The 17,932-nt window shown below is 43.0% G+C and overlaps 1 protein-coding gene across 3 annotated transcripts in view; it reads left to right on the plus strand.

The window, feature by feature from the left end:
- Positions 1-17,932, plus strand: part of scube1 (signal peptide, CUB domain, EGF-like 1) — a 126,548-nt gene that overhangs the window by 97,106 nt on the left and 11,510 nt on the right. For all 3 annotated transcript variants that reach the window (XM_028570466.1, XM_028570467.1, XM_028570468.1), the window contains 4 exons: positions 10,801-10,923; positions 13,397-13,513; positions 14,939-15,061; positions 15,275-15,394. In XM_028570466.1, the coding sequence (XP_028426267.1) occupies positions 10,801-10,923; positions 13,397-13,513; positions 14,939-15,061; positions 15,275-15,394 (483 nt within the window). The remainder of the gene's footprint in view (positions 1-10,800; positions 10,924-13,396; positions 13,514-14,938; positions 15,062-15,274; positions 15,395-17,932) is intronic.

Consider the following 17,932-nt stretch of genomic DNA (forward strand, 5'->3'; position numbering starts at 1 on the left):
TCTTTCTCCCGGGAACAAAGTAAGCAAGCCTCTTACATAAGGGCCTGACCCTGTGCTTGGCCTCTAGATGCTGGGGTCAGAGGTGAGGAGTTAGGGTTCATTCATTCCATCCTCATTGTTGTCGGCTGGTTTAGGCTGCATAGCTGATCAATCAGGTCAGTCGGGGGGCGGGGGGGCTTTATCAGGCAGCTGAGCCTCGCGGCAGCATCAGGGTCTCTTTTGGAGTCGGGTTTCTCATTCCAAACACTGGACTTCTCAAACACAGCCCGGGGGCCTACAGAGCAGCAGGCAGGGGGTGGAGGCTTGTTTCCTTTGGCCCGGGTGGATGTTAGCGAGCCTTATCGTTGGGCCCTAAGCCACCTCCGCAGCCAGAACAAGGTGACTGTGAAGAGTTCAATTTCCAAAATATCTGACCTGGATGAAAAATTAATTCCTTAAAGGTCACCGTTCAACTACCAGTAGATTCAATTCAAATTCCATTGTGCACGAGGCCTATCGTTTGGATTACTAAAATATTGTGTGAAAACATGCCAGAATATGTTTTAACCCTTGTGTTGCCTTCTAATCAAGTCTCTTTTTGTTGACACTTTAAAAAAAATGTTTTTAGTGCTTTTTCTTTGACGTTTTAACGCTTATTTTCACTACCATGTATAAACACCACTAACACCAACCTATTACCAGTTTTACACTTAATTTTTTGAATACATGGTCATTAAATGTCACTTTATAGAAAATTATACCTAATTCTTTAGTGGAAAATGCAGAAATTATGAATTATTTGGACTAATATTAAAGGAAGGACTATCACAGAAGGGTCAACGTTCAGTCGGGATAGAGTTTTTTCAAATGCTAAAATAAAAAATAAAAAAAACACTCTAAAGTTAAATGAAAGTAGACATCCGATCTTTTGTTGTACTTGCGAATCACGTTGTATGTAATGATCCGTGTTATTTTTTGGGCAATCACCATTAGGTATAGTTAAAAAGGAACCCGTATTTCTAATAGAAAATGGGTCAAATTTGACCCAAAGGCAACACAAGGGTTAAATCAATACAGACACGCTCCAATCATTTAAGGTTAAACATTACAGCTCAGTGAATTTGAAGCTGCTCTAAGGTTTTAATGGTGAGCCATAAAACCACAGCTGACTGCTGCTAAACACAGTGACAAGAGCTGAATCCTTTGCTTCAGCGTTTTATTACTGGACTAGGGATTAGATCGCAAACGTTACATTTTCTTTTGACAGTGTGACTTCACCGCCGTGAGACTCTAACGTCACATGAGGAAATGAGTGCGTTTCCATCCACTTGTTCTTCTGCACATTTTTTCACTTTGTTAGTGAAAGTGAAGCATGCAACTGAAATGTCCCTCGAGCATCTACTCCACTGAACAGCTGATAACATGAGGTCGGTGTGGGGCAATAAGGAGGCTGTAACATTCCTCACCTTCTAAAATATGACGGTATACAACACTCATATTTCCATCAAGCTTTCAACAGTTTTTGTTTGTTTTAGTTTTGACTGCAGCTCTTTTTATTACGTCATCCATATTGCTCCCTTTTCTTCTGCAATGGCCTAAGTGTTTCTCAAATGGGGGTATGTGTACACCTAGGGGTACTTTGGAGTACTGCAGGGGGTACGTGAAATATTTGCAAAAATGCTAATTTAAAAATATATCCTGCATAATTCCTAAAATAATTATACTATATATAATGAATGAATTAAGTGATGGATTCTAAACATTTGAAATGTAGCATTTAAATGTTTTTGTTGTTTAGTGAATCTATCACTGCCGGCGCTGTATTGTACCTCTTTATATAGACTTTTTTTTTTTCTACCAAAAATGTTCGAAGGGAGTACAATATTGAAAAAGTTTGAGAAACCCTGAGGCACCCAACTTGGATTATTAGCACCACCAACCGTTGATGTTGATGGACCCAACTCCTAAATGCACAGCAGAGGAACGAAAATGTGCATTTGTTCGCATTTTCTTTACCAATTTTCTGTAAAATCTTTTCAAATTTGTACAAAATGTTGGCTGAAACTGTCATACTTAACAGAAACACTCCCTCCTTGCTGAGGTCATGGCATTTTTGGGACCTACAAATGTGGTCAGAAGCTTGATATGTTTGAGAAACTCTGACCTAAGATTTGTTTTCTTTTAAATGATACATTTGTGTGTGTGTTTTATATTAACTAAAGTAAGGGTAACACAGTTATGTTTTCATTAAATGTCCTTTAACAAGTTTCACGACATGTTCTTAAATCGTTTCCTAGTTAAAAAAGAAAAAATCTTCCATTTATAGTTCCACAACTTTCATGAGCCTTGTTCAATTGGAAATACACTGCAGTCTTTTTTATTTCTTTATTTTGGTCGTTAAATTGCTCCTAAAAGCCAATTCTTGGTAGCTTTAAAAAAAAAAAAGGCCCTAAAAAGTAGGGACAATTGCGTGTTACACGGAGTAGCAGATAACCGGCCTGTCAACAAGAGATTTGAAATAGTCCAGTAGAGCCGTGTGATATTCAGAGAGCTTGTGGCAAGGGATGAAAGTATTGATTGAAGGCCGGAGCGAGATATTGATTGTCTAGAGAAAATGTCACAGATGGATCCCAGGAGACTGTGTGTGTGTGTGTGTGTGTGTGTGTGTGTGTGTGTGTGTGTGTGTGTGAGACACACAGAGGCAGACAGATGGAAAGAGTTGGGCTCTTGTGGAGGAAACATTGGAGTGAGAGGCATAACAACACCACTATGTGTGTGTGCATTCATTGTTGGAAACAAGCAGAGACAATTCTCTATTTGATTCAACCTTTTTTTTTTTTTTTTTTGCTTGTGCTGTCCATGTCCTATGTGAGGCGCTAATTAAAAAAAAAAAAAATGAGCGTCCTCATTAAGAAACGCCTCAGGCGAGATGGCTTCTGGCACCCCAGATGTTTGTGCATGATGACATTAAGGTGCCCATTCATATGAACACAGATCACATTCACAATTTGATTCTTCTCCTGCTCTTAAACAGATGAAGCCATTGTAGCATTTCTATGTGTTTAGCCATGCTAGCGACGTGGCTCCGTGGCCCTCAATGTTAGTCTTTCAGTCGGTCTGAAGTTTGGTCCACAGGAAATTCCCCCGGATGCATGTCCTTTTCACCGATGTCCGTTACCTTCCGCTTTCTTTGTGTTGTCATTTTAAACTCTCAGAGGTTAAATCCTTATGACCGTGGGGATCCCCTGACTTTTCCTTAAGTCAAGGTTTTCACTTATCCAGTGAAATCTACTCGATGGATTGGCACACTGACCTCCAATCCAGTGCCATCATCAGAATGTACTGTATGTATGTATGACCTGTATTTAATGACATCCACATCGATCTCAGTTGCACCTGCAACCTTGGCCCTTGTGTCAGGTGGAACATGTATGTAACTGAGTGTAGAGGCTTCTCCTCGGCCTACGTTGGTATGCTGCGTTGGACAAAAGCTAAAGAAAGAAATGTAGATGTACTTTGTGCTGAAGGGCAAATAGTAGCATGTAAACACGCAGAACTAAGATGGTAGTCGTGGTAAACGTTGACGGAAGCCCGGATGATGGAGGTTGAACACCAGAAGTTCTCAGAACTTGTCACTTTTTCCAATTTTTTTGGGTCACTTTTTCATGTCAGGCAACCCTCCATTCTCCCTTCGCCCACTCTCCTGACTCGCCTTCATGTGTCCTCTCTCTCTCTCTCCTCTCTCCAAACTTTATCATTTCAAGATGTGCGGAGGCTTAATGTATTTATTTAAGCTCAAAGCTTATTTAAGCTCCATTAAAGGTAATTATATACCCCGTTATAAGGCTCAACCATCCCCAGAGTGGCCATTAAGTGTGGGTAGATGCGGTGGGTTCTGCCAGTGTTTGTGGCTGCCAGAATAATTACGAAGCTGTGTCTGTCTGTGTTAGGTAGACCCGGGGTGGTATCCACTGTTTTTACACAGGCATTAGAGCAGAGACGACGTGGGCAGAGGGGGAATGTTGTGGAATTGTGTGTGTCTGTGTGTGTGCGCGCGCACGTGCGTGCGTGCGCACGTCTTACTTGCCAACATGCCTGATTTAAGAATCCAGATTTCCTCAACTCCTGAAGCGTTTCTTCCTGTGGTTTCTGTGCCATATGTTTGTTATCTGATTCATTGCACTTCACAAGATGAAGGAAAAGATAAACTCAAATTTCCCTGGTCTTGAAAAGAAATCTCTTTACTTTTGTAGTCTCAGGGTTGGCAAGTGTACAGTGTGTGTAACCTGAAGGGAGAAAGGCATCCATCGCTCCTGCTGTCTCACAGATAGAGATCAGCCCCACTAGCTACTGTCAGCGTGTCAACGAAAAGAACAGGAACATCGCCGTGATTGATTTGAATCCTTTGGCAGACGTTGCTGCAGGTTAGACATGAGACAAGGAGTAACTCTGAGAACATAAAAAGAGAGTCCGACGAGAGGAAGGACAAAGAGGAATCAAAGGGGGTTGAAAGTCAAGAGGAGGTAACAGAGAAATTATTGTTAAGGAGCTAATCAATCTAAATGCTTCTTTTCCGGTATGACATCACATTTTGGGACGTTAAGAGTGTCCTTGAACGCCCTTACCTGTCCAGCTCTCCTTTAAAAAAAAAAAAAAAAAAAAAAAAAAACAGAGCCTCGTTTTTCTTCCTGCCAGCCATGGGGAAATCCGTTTTAGCCGAGCCAGATGGAGGGACAATCCCATTTAAAGGCCGCTGACAGGGCACAGCGGGGCATACAGTTTACTACATTTTTTGCCGCAGCGCGCCGCCAGCTCGTTGTGGATTCCTGACTCGGCTCCATATTTAGATGAAGAGTTCATTCAGCAGAAGCTCCCTGAGGACACAGAGTGAGAGGATCAGGCGAGGGAGGCCAGAGTCTACCCTGATGGAAAAACACAGTGGCTTAGTTACTGGCTGTTTTATAAGGGCTCCTATCACGCTACACTGAGAGCCATTTAAGAGTGTGTGTGTGTGTGTGTGTGTGTGTGTGTGTGTGTGTGTGTGTGTGTGTGTGTGTGTTGACTGGACCTCTCTGTGCTCTTGCCCCCTTCTCTTGACCCTCTAATAGCCCTTGTCTGAATTGATCAAGCTATACATTTGCATACTACGTAGGCATGTGCGTAGGTACGTGTAGATACGGACCCTACTAAATTTAACTACATGTCCTGCAACAATCGACAAATTGGTTTGTGTGGCCGTGTCTTGGTAGCGTTGCATTTCCCCCCAGTCATTTCCTGGTTCTCCTTCTCCATAAACGACGTGAAATCAAGGAGAGGGTTAACTTTTCCTGCTCCAGATTTCCCACCGTGGTCAGAAAGAACAGGGGAGACACTTCTCTCGCTATATGACTCTAGGATCGGTACTCGCTCCAAAGATAATCACCATCACTCTCTCACTCGCTCTACCACGCACTCCCCCCCACACACACACATACACACACACACATGCTGGCCCTGCTATTCTCTTAAAGAGATACGTTAGAACGACGCAGACACCAGCAAACAAGTATAAACCTCAGGCCACTTAAGAAGGCTACGGTGAGAGGTTCTGCGTAAAGCCACCGCAGAAGCATAAATCCGCCTTAATAGTTTAAATATGTGCAGTGTTAGGATAGCCTCTCAAGCCGGCCCACAACTTTCACTGCACTCATTGTGGCCTGCCACCTACCAGCACTTCATTATTTCAGGGATGCATTACAATAAATCATTGACAAGTGCTCTCCTATGCTGAACCTCTCCCAAACAGTGGTTGTCCAATCATATCTTGGCACGGAACTAGGCATGGCAGGCCTGGATTGTTTAGTTGCCGTACCAGCGATACAGTATTGATGGCCAAAGTGCAGAGCCCATCATCAGCACATTCAAAGTTTAAAGGGCTTCAGAGTGAAATGTGTTTTAGTGTCGCTGAGAAACACTGAAAATTGAGAGATGAAAAGTTCTTCCTTTTAATTCCATTCTCTCCCTTTCCCCCAAACCTATACTTTCTCCCTTTCGTCTCGTTTCTCTCCCTCCTTTTCTCCCTCTTCTTCTCCGTCTTGTCTCACCTACGTCCTCTCCCCCAATCTCTCTCTCTCTCACTCTCTGGTGTCTTGCCGGACTTATTCCCCGGCTCAAGGGTTTAGGTGTTAATCCCTCACAGTTTTCATCACTTAGAGCACCAATCAAAAAGGGCTTAGCCTGTGTAATCTGTCAGACTATTGTCCCCTCTTGCTCCTCCTTTGCTCCTGCTCCTCTCCTCCTCCACCTCCTCCACCTCCACCTTCAGCCACTCCACTTTCCAAATCTTTCCAGCTTGATCTTTTTGGCTTGCCCTTCTCCTATTCTGAAAATGTTGTCCAGAAGATAATGACAAAAAACTTCCACGATCTGGATAGAGTACAATTGCTATAAATGAGAGATAAGGAGTAGCACAATGTATTCATAAGCAAACGCCGCTGACAGACATGATTTTGCAGTTTGGGTTCATCTCAGGGCACCGTAGGCTGGCTGAGGCGAGGGAATAAGTCTGGTTGGAGTTTGTGAAGCCAGATCTTCCAGCTGGTTTGCGGGTTGGCACTGAACATGCTTCCTCGGGGCGATTGCATTTGCCTTATTATTACTATTGTTATTATTATTATTTTAGAAGCTGCACCTCTGGATGGCTTCAGCACACCTGGGCTAGAGCTCAGGTATCCAGGTTTGAATACACAGAGATCCCGCAGACATTCTCTCTCTCTGCCTGGACCTCAGACCTGTGTGTTTGTTTGTTTTACTATGGGACCATATGTCTTAAAACCAAATTTCTGCCAGTTATAGAGTTGTTTTCACTTAGTTTGTAGATCCACAGGCAGGTTCAGGGCGTAAAACATGTTGTAATGGGCTTTTAATGACGCTTCCATGAATCTTTACAATTTTTTTCGTCCTTGTGGCCTGGTTAGCTCAGTTGGTGGAGCAGGCGCACATATGTAGGGGTTTACTCCTTGGCGCGGCGGCGTTGGGTTTGGCTCTGACCTGCGGCCCCTTCGCTGCATGTCGTTCCCCCTCTCTCTCCCCTTTCAGGTCCTCATCTGTCCTGTGAAAATAAAGGCCTAAAAATGCCCAAAAAAAAATCGTATTAAAAAAAAAAGGTTTCTTCGTCCTTTACATTCCAGCTTTTCCTTACTTTTAATTGGGACATAAAGTCAATCTTCTTTGCTTGATCATTAAATGCACTAAACATATACCAACGGGTAAAAATGGCCAAAATCGACCCTATTGCATGGGACTAGTATTACAAGGGGACCGCAAAAAAATAAAAATAAAGCTAACCTCTTTCCTAGAAAGTGCACTTATATATTAATAATTTGTTTGCCAAAAATGTTTTGCAGGCAACATTATTTTATTTTTATTTGATGAAGCCCACAGTCTTTCCCTACCACATGCTGTGATTGGCCCAACCATAACCACAAAGAGTTTAACAAGGCTTTAGTTGATATGAGCAGATATTGTCAGGAAACGTTTTGCAGATACGTTCCATGACGGCATTGTTAACGACCGACATTAAGAGGTGACAATCGCCCTTTTCATTGGCCATCACCCACCCTCCAAAAGGGAAGGAGCATGAATAGACTTCTCAGTGAAAGTCTGTGTCTCTCCTCTTCCTCTCTCCCAGCAGCTAGACTCCATTAGTTCCAGGTAACTAGCGTATCATAGGATGAGACAGTGGGATCCCTGTGAACAAGCCCCGAGCTAAAACCTCCGAGGACTGATCCCTGCTGCCTGCTGGAGCCATGTTAAACAAGCCTAACACTAAGTGTACCCGACCAGTGCACACACACCATGATGAAACTCTGCACCTTATTTGGAAAAGACAATAAAAAGATAAAATGACAGAGAAAGAAAAGAAAAAGATGAGTAGAGTCAGCAAAGTCTATTACAGGGAAATAAGTATTTGACCCCTTGCTGATTTTGCAGGTTTGCCCACTTACAAAGAATGCAAAAATCTACAATTTTAATCATATGTACATTCTAACAGTGAAAGACAGAATCCCAAAGAAAATTCCAGAAAATCACATCATATGAATTTATTAAAATTGATAACCATCTGATGAGGAAAAACAAGTATTTGACCCCCTGGACAAACAGCAAGTATTCTGGCTCCTACAAGCCAGTTAGTCTTTCTTTAAGACACAGCCCCAATCCGAACCAATTATCTACATCAAATACACCTGCCTCACCTCGTTACCTGTATAAAAGACACCTGTCAACACCCAAACAACCAGCATCCAACATCACCACCATGGGCAAAACCAAAGAGCTTTCTACGGACATCAGGGACAAGATTGTTGATCTGCACAAGGCTGGGATGGGCTACAAGAGAATCGGAAAGCAACTTGAGAGAAAAAGATCAACTGTCGGTGCAGTTATCAGGAAATGGAAGAAGCACCACACCACCGCCAACCTCCCTCGGTCTGGGCCTCCACACAAGATCTTGCCTCGTGGGGTGTCCCTGATCATGCGAACGGTGAGGAATCATCCCAAAACCACAAGGGGGAACTGATGAATCAACTGAAGGCAGCTGGGACCACAGTTACAAAAGAAACGGTTGGTAACACACTACGCCCGTCATGGATTGAAATCCTGCAGCGCACGCAAGGTCCCCCTGCTCAAGAAGAAACATGTACAGGCCCGCATGAAGTTCGCCATTCACCACCTGGACGACTCAGAAGAGGCCTGGAAGAAGGTGATGGGTCAGATGAGACCAAAATAGAACTTTTGGCCTCAACTCAACTCGTCCGTGTTTGGAGGGCAAAGAACACCGAGTACAACCCAAAGAACACCATCCCCACCGTCAAAGCATGGTGGTGGCAACATCATGCTTTGGGGGTGCTTTTCAGCCAAGGGGACGGGACAACTCCATCGTATTGAGGGGAGGATGGACGGGGCCATGTATCGTGGAATTCTGGACCGACATCTCCTTCCCTCAGTGAGAGAGCTGAAGATGGGTCGAGGATGGGTGTTTCAGCACGACAACGACCCTAAGCACACCGCCAAAGCAACAAAAGAGTGGCTAAAGAAGAAGCACATCAAGGTTCTGGAGTGGCCTAGCCAGTCTCCAGACCTGAATCCGATTGAAAATCTTTGGAGGGAGCTTAAAATTCGAGTTGCCAGGCGACAACCTCGGAACCTGAATGATTTGGAGGCTGTCTGCAGGGAGGAGTGGGCCAACATCCCTGCCGAAATGTGCACAAACCTTCTCACCAACTATAAAAACCGTTTGACATCTGTGCTGGCCAATAATGGCTTTTCTACAAAATATTAACATGCTGTTTGTCCAGGGGGTCAAATACTTGTTTTTCCTCATCAGATGGTTATCAATTTTAATAAATTCATATGATGTGATTTTCTGGAATTTTCTTTGGGATTCTGTCTTTCACTGTTAGAATGTACATATGATTAAAATTGTAGATTTTTGCATTTTTTGTAAGTGGGCAAACCTGCAAAATCAGCAAGGGGTCAAATACTTATTTCCCCCACTGTACATGACAACAGAAGTAAATTAAAGTGCCCATATTATGAAAAAAATCAATTTTTCTGGGATTTGGGTTGTTATTTTGTGTCTCTGGTGCGTCCACACGCATATAAACTTTGAAAAAAAAACATCCATGCTGTTTTGAGTGAGATACGGTTTCTGAATGTGTCCTGCCTTCAGTCTCCGGGTGACCTGTTCAAAATCTGCACGGCTTTCTACATCACTAGCCGAGATGAGGGGCCTAGGGGGCTAACCGTTAGCATGCTAGCTTGTTCTCAATGGCAAAACACTGTTACAACACACCCGAAATCACCCTAATCTACAAAATAAATTGTATCTGACATGTCCCTCTTCTGCAGGTATTCCACGCAAAGATGGAAGTGTGCCCTTGTTTAGAAGAAGTCTCGTGGCTAATCCTGCCTTATACAGGCGACAGGCAACAAAGATGATAATGAAGTTGCAAGGTCACACACAGAGACCTTACACTGGGTGAAAAAAGGAGCTTCAGCAATGCGCAGTACAACAAAAATATGGTGTTTTTTGAAAATTAAACCATGTAAACCTATTCTGATACAATCTCAAATTACAATTATTAACCTGAAAATGAGCATACTGTAATATGGGCACTTTAAGAGTTTGGTGCTCAGCTGAACAGTGCGTCTTTCGGTCTGTATAGCACAAGTTCAATTAGCTAAATAGGGCTGCACGACATGAGGAAAATATCTAACTGCGATCATTTTGACTGATATTGTGATATGATTTAAGATATTGGAATGATAATTTTTGTATCGTTATTCTCATTTTCATTGAAAATTAAATGGAATTTCACTAGCAAGAACCACACCATCAACCATGTACGTTTTGAACAATTTAATAATGAAAAATGATCGGAATGCGAGGCACGAAGTTGATTGTAGTCCTCACTTGACTTGCTGTTGACTGCGTTGTTGGGAGGCTTCGCTAGGGAATCCGCCGTAGCGCCCGGGCACGACCGACCTACTTAGGACCTAAAGAAGAGGAGAAAGGAGATGAACGTACAGTATTTTGCCTTTAACAAATATTAACGCCCCCTGCGATTTCAATATTGCACTACGAGTCCATATTGCAATTTTGATAAAATTGGGATTTATTGTGCATCCCTAGTGCTAAATATACAGGGCTATTTCTGGAGAAACTTACCGACAACAATCAGTCTCAGGTCAGCGTCCTAATCATGGGTCGAGCTTTGACACTAACTTGTGCTTTCACTGATGGCCCTTCTGTTTTCCATTCTTTTTAACTTCTCAACTCAGACATCGACGAATGCCAGGAGAACAACGGGGGCTGCGATCACTTCTGCCGGAACACAGTGGGATCCTTCGAATGCAGCTGCCAGAAAGGCCACAAACTGCTCACTGATGAACGGACATGCGAAGGTCAGTGGCTGCGGCGGTCAATCGCTCCGATTCTTAGGGTGCCACCCAGCACTCGGTTCTAAATACACATAGAGGCAATCATTGTGAATGTGGAGTCCCTGTGGTTTCACCTGCCAAAACTGAAAGTGTCATCTTTGTTCACGATCACGCAAATCAACCGCATTAAAGATTGAATGATGAAAGCAAAAAAATTAAAACAAACAAGGGAACCAAATGGAAGTAAATTAGTTGGCAGACACATTGCATCCATCACTATATTATCACAGTTGAATCATGGGATGGGTACCAGTATGTGTGTTTAGCAATTTAGAAATATTGACATTTTGACTTTCATTTTAAATCTCATAGACCATTTAACACCATGCTATAAATTGGTACTTTTACTTGCATTGTCTGAATTGAGTGGCTAAAAGTCGCTGCTTCTCTACTTGAACTAAAATTATTGATAGTGTGAGAAATACATACAGAAGCATCCTTTGGACTCTGGACTTGTGGATTCCATTAGATGCTGGCGGGCATCAGGAGAAGGCTGGTGAATTAGTGTAATGATCATTCACACATAAAAAAGTGTGAATGGGAAACTGGAGCCTTAGAGCAAGTTTGCGTCTGTGCGAGAGTCAGATGAGAAAACCAATTAGATCACTAGGGATCCAGGCATACACTAGGTCCTGCAGGACACGAGTCTAGAGAAAATACACACTTTCCATCAGGTTTGTGCGGTCCTTGTGCTATGCTAGGCTAACATCCCATTGGACCGACTGGACTCACAGGAGACAAATAACAATTTCCATAAATGTCAGGGCCGTTCCCTCCTGCTGTAGTGTGACAATTTGAATGTGTGTAAATCCATTGCCCATTGCAAATGCGTAAATGTTTAAATGCGTAAATCAAATAAGGTCAAGCCTGCACAGTCATATAATCCACAGTGTGTTGCAGCTGGGTGTGTAGCTGGGTGTGCAGTGTACACGCGAAGCCTCCTTGTGATCAGCGCTTATGTTTGTACGACCAAAGGCGGATTCCTGGTTTCAAGTCGCAGCAAGCGAGACGGGTAGAGCAGACAAACATAAAATGATTTTTATCAACATCAAAACCCCGAGGTGCCTCAGTCCCAGGCCCAAAACCCACCAAGCGTGTACGCTTCGGCGGTGCGTTTGGATTCTTTAATGTGCTGTTGAGTGTTATTCGCCACATCATAGCGGCGGTGCCTATTTCTGACACATCTTTGCCACTGTAGCATGCCAGCCAATAGCTGCCAGGTTTATCCCATCAGCTGACATCCAGACTGTTCTGCTTCAAACATGACCTTCAAATGAAATATAATGTTTAATGTGTCAGCTCTTTCTGTGCCCTTGAGCTTTTCCAGAGAAAATAGCTCCTGGTGATACACTACATGCCAGTGTTAGAGCATTTGCCAGAACTGGCTAAGGAGCCAAAGCAGAAAGATTAATTGTTTGCCATAGTTGCATAAGCAATTCCCACAAGGTTATTCCCTCTATTCTAAAAGTTTAGAAAGGCAGGGCGATAGAGTGTTGTCAGCAGTTAGATAAAAAAAAAAAAAAAAAAAAAAAAAAAAAAACCCCATCAAGACCGAAGGAAAACACATCAGCCAAACCAGAAACAAGGTTTATTTTATATATGCTCCCGGATCAGTTTATGTAAACCCTGCTTGTGAGCTAGCTCCAAACAGGCAAGTTATTACCTAAGCCCTCACATGAGCAGTTCCCTGGAATATTTACGGAGCCAACATCCAGGCCTTAACAACTTCCTCCACATGACAAACTCCATTATAACATGTCGTATTTTTAGCCCCTGTAAAGCCCCGTGGAACAGCCTGAAATAAACCAGGTGAGCTTGAAACGCTGGCCTCCATTCCTGATAGGTTAATAATATTTGGTGCTGGACAAGTATACATAAACACATGCAAAGGCAGGCGTGCACGTATACACACAAAACACACACACACACACACACACACACACACACACACACACACACACACACACACACACACAGATTGACGTAACGGTGAATGTGAGCCGTCTCTACGAAGTTTTTCCGGATTGCTTTATTAGAATGAGCTCTTGTCCTAGTTTGGTGTGGAACTCATATTTGTTGACTATACTGTCCACTGTTATTAATGGGATGGACTCTTTAGTCTGCGGTGTGCAGCCTGTGTTTGTCCATAAATGAGTCATTAAGATTACAGTATCTGTGAACCACTCGTCCCGTGTTCTCTCGTTTGACTGATTTAAAGGGGACACACCGTGATATACTTACATTTCCTGCAATTCAACCCATACCCCACTGTGAGTGAATGAACACAAACAGCAAATGAGGCCCAACTTGATTAGTCACTGATGATAATGTGTCTCGCAGTCACGGTCTCCATTTCCTGTTCTCGAAACTCTTTCCATTTCATAGAGCTGCAGTATTTCTCAGCAGTTATGTACTGTATCTCTTTGGTCTCCCTCAGACATCGACGAGTGCTCCTTTGAGAGAACCTGCGACCACACCTGCGTCAACTACCCTGGCAGCTTTGAGTGCGTGTGCAAAAAGGGCTACATCCTGTACGGCCTCACTCACTGTGGAGGTGAGAGCATGAGAGAGAGCATGGGAGAGCATGAGAGAAACACCTGAAGCCGCAAACGGGCCTGGACCTAGCTGTTTGACACAGCCAAAATGTGTGTGTGTTTGTGTGTGTGTGTGCATCTGAAAGGGAAAGGCTTTTCAGGGTGTGAAGGTGAGGGGTCGCTGAGCGTGTGCAGATGGCTGCTGCTGAAAGCTCCCTCACACCTCAGTTCCTCTGAATAACTTCTCCCTGAGCTTTCTGTGTGTGTGTGTGTGTGTGTGTGTGTGTGTGTGTGTGTGTGTGTGTGTGTGTGTGTGTGTGTGTGTGTGTGTGTGTACGCTGTCACACACCTGTAGCTCAGTACAGTTCTGACTGTCCTGCTGTTCCACCAACTGACGTCACGGATGGAAAGGTGACATGTGAGCACAATCACAGCTGCAGGAGCAGGATGTATCGGTTTCAGCAGATCCATACACTCAGTGGCCAGTTTATTAGGCACCGCTCGGTAAAACACACACGCAGTCCTAAATAATAAATCCTCCTTCAGGAAGGTTCTCATGTTTGTGTTGGAAGTGCTTCAGAGAGGTGTTGCCTCAACTGTCTGATCGTTTTAGAGGCTGCAGGTTGTGCAGCTGCTGGATTTCATTGTCTTATACAAAGAGTGGCTTCTGTTGTGCAGCCTACCCTCGTTGATCCGAAAGGGGGTGGACAAAATAATAGAAACACCTGTTAGTGTGACCGTACATTTGAATCAAAACACCTCTCTGAAACACTTTTAACACAAACTGAACATTATAACGTATCACATTTAGATTTAAAACCTGTGCTGTCAACAAATTCGAAAACGTTTATTTGAAAACAATGAATATGCATTTAACAAAGCCTTCTCTGAAAAATGTAATCCGATGATGAAATGACGACGTATATATAAATTTCACATTTCTATCATATGGCAATTTAGAAAATGTTTCACTTGAGTGCATGTGCCGAACACTGCCACGGGAGATTTTGAACAGCTATCATGGTAGACCGTGGCTCAGGTGGTAGAGCAAGAGGTCGGTGGTTTGATCCCCGGAGTGTCCTCGGGCAAGACCCTGAACCACGAATTGCTCCCGATGCTGCGCCATCGGTGTGTGAGTGTTCATCTGATGAGCAGGAGGCACCTTGTATGGCAGCCTCGGCCCCAGTGTGTGAATGGTTCCTGTACTATGTAAAAGCGCTTTGAGTAGTTGTTAAGCTCCGAAAAGGGCTTTATAAATACAGTCCATTTACTTTAAGGGCTATTTTTTCAATGTATCAAATGATGTTCAGTAAATGTATGTGGATGTTTGTTTGTAATGAACTATAGAATCACATCTCTTGTCCACTCTTATATGTCTTATAATTGTAATTATGTTTTATTGCATACACACACTGGCTATAATACTGTCTGTGGTTGTGTCTCAGACATTGATGAGTGCAGCATCAGTAACGGGAGCTGTGAGAACGGCTGCATAAACACCCAGGGAGGCTACGAGTGTGTGTGTCCACCTGGGCGGAAACTCCACTGGAACAAGAAAGATTGCATCGGTAAGCGCCGTGTGTGTATGTGTCCGTGTGTGTGTGTTTGTGTGTGTGTCCGTGTGTGTCCGCTTTTGAGTTTCTCCACATGAGGTGTGGTGGATTCCTCGCAGCAGGCCTGAACACACGTGTACGTGTGTGTGTGTGTGTGTGTGTGTGTGTGTGTGTGTGTGTGTGTGTCCAGGTGGTTGTCATGGTGATGTGACTATGTGTGTTCCTCAGAGGCGGTGAAGTGTCTGCCCAATGGGAAGCCAGCACCCCGAGCCCAGCTGACGTGCAACAAGAGTGGAGGGGCAGAGGTCTGCTCGCTCTCCTGCCCCTCCAACGCCCTCTTCCTTGCAGGTAAACACACACACACACACACACACACACACACACACACACACACCGCTAAACAAAACCAAGTGAATATAAAATGTATTGTGCTCACACGGCTTTCCTATTTTGCATATGCTGGGTATTTACAGATTTACAGTATGAACCATAACGCATTAGTGCTGCTGACAAAACAAAACATGAAGTTTTAATGTTGATATTAGAATAATTATTTAAGTCAATAAGTTAAGGAAGAATACTGAACATTTGCGAGTTAGAGCTTTAGAAAGCAGCCTTGTCATTCATTAGTCGTACAACATGCCGAACTGCAGGTAGTGGCATGGCTCGAGGGATGTCAATTTATTTGGTCACTTTGGTAAATCACTTTGGTAAAGACTGAATCTCAACAACTGTTGGATATTGCCGTGACATTTTTGAGTTGATGAATCCTGCTGACTTTGTGCTCCGTGTATTTCTGCAGTAGATTCGGTTTCCCACCTCCGATGTAGAGCAGCGTACGGCCACTTCCCTAGCTAAACTCTTTGTCTCATTCAGACACCCAAACAGGGCTCTGTGTCTGTCAGAAGGTCTGAGAGCTACAGCAATCACGTAAAACCAGACTATGGTGCAGGTAGATTTCTGTAATAGTGACTTTATTCTTGTAATAGCCTATTATATCTTTATTTTTCTCCAAATCACGACTCCAAATCACAGAGAACACAGATATACTGTATTTTGAATGTGCACAAAGTTTTGGACATTGCTCAAACACATCTGAAATATTACAGTCCAGGGGTTTATTAATAGGCCTACATTAACAACAAAAGAGCAAAACAGGAGGGAGGACTAAATGATGCCTATAGGCTACATATGTGCTGACTCAGCTATAATTAGAAAAGTCCATCCAAAGGAGAATACATATTTGAAAGCAATACATAATGCCTGTTAGCTTTACTTCAATATATTCCATTATGTTTTTATATTTGGATTGTAATCTATTTTTCTCTTTACATAACGATATTTGCAGCATACATTGATTCAGAAAAAGGTAGAAATAGGTGCATAAAAATTCACCAGAATGCAGGAAATGAAGTGTTTAATGCTCAAAATTTTCAATCATTTTAATTCTTTTGGTGTTATTGGAATAAATAACACTTCAAAAATCTAATTTGGAAAAGTCTCAACATAAATCTCATTCTGAACTGAAAAAGGCTGTTGCTGCAATTTTGTTAATTTTACCGAAAAAAAGAAAAACACTGTCTATGTCTGACCTCGGCTGGCACATGTTCACGTTAAAAAGCGTGTGTGCGTGCACAAGCACTACGGTCACACGCAAAGTGTTCCGGTTTCGGCTCCCGGAAATCTGGTCACCCTATACAGAAATGCATGGTCCCCAAAATACATTTGATCCCCTGGCTTTAATCTAGCACCATCATCAGGTCAAAATTGTAATTGTCTAATACTTTGGTTTATGACCAAATAACTGCAAAACTAATGACATCCCCATCAGCCTCAGCTGCACTTTGTGTTTACTGCTAATTATCACATGCTAACCCAAGATGGTGAACATGGTAAACAAACCTGCTAACAGTCATTGTAAATGTGAGCTTATTTTTTTCAAGTTCTTTTTTTATGGCAGGCTTCACAACCCCACTTTCCACCTTAAATGTGCTTTTATCTTCTGTACCTAACAATTAAACAATCTAATCTAAACAATTAAAATAACTGAAAGTATTGTGAGGTGCCTATTGCGCTGTGCAGAGTTTAAAGTGCAGAGTTCAAAGTGACATCTTCAAGTTGCTTGTTCTTTCCAACCTATGGTCTACAGCTCATAATAATATGTGGCAAGGAAGGGCATAATTATTAGGGATTATTTGGCCTTTTTCTGTGTCCTGGCTGGGATATACAGTACTACAGAGATGAAAGTGTTATTACCGTAATTATTAATTTGGTTGTTGTGACCTTTTTTTCTGTGTTTCATGTTTGTTAATTTTCATTTGGGGATGGGTTAGCTATGTGTCAGTTTGGGTTTTGTCTGGAAGTGGTCTGGGTATAAAGAAGATTATTATAGACCAAAAAAAATGAGAGAGAAAATGGGAAACATTTTCTTTGTGGATTTGCTCTTTATTTATGTAAATAGAAATATACTGTAATTTATATTGTGAAAAAAGTCACAGTTGGTGACCCAGCAAATGGAACTAAAACACTGAGCCTTACTGCCGGATGTATAGTTTCAGCAGTCATGTTGCACACGCTGCTTCCCTCTGGTGGCGACAGCTTGTTGTCACAGCTTTCTGTACCATCCTTTCCTCTCGATGCCACTGATGCTTGATGAAGGCGCTCACACTCTTTGTTGCTGTATTGGTTGATCGTCATGGGGCTCTCTACCCAGAATGATGTGTTTTTCACTCTGCGTAGTTTTCTTGGCTTCTCCCGTCCCAGCACTTTGGCTGGCACCCCGGTCTATCCTCCTGCGATAGTACTTAACACACATCTGTAAATCGATTACATTCTTTCATCATGCCTTTTTTCCCAGAGCGAGGCCTTCGCTCCATTTAACTTGGC

This window comes from Perca flavescens, chromosome 23, assembly GCF_004354835.1.
Source record: "Perca flavescens isolate YP-PL-M2 chromosome 23, PFLA_1.0, whole genome shotgun sequence".
In the NCBI taxonomy this organism is placed as follows: Eukaryota; Metazoa; Chordata; class Actinopteri; order Perciformes; family Percidae; genus Perca; species Perca flavescens.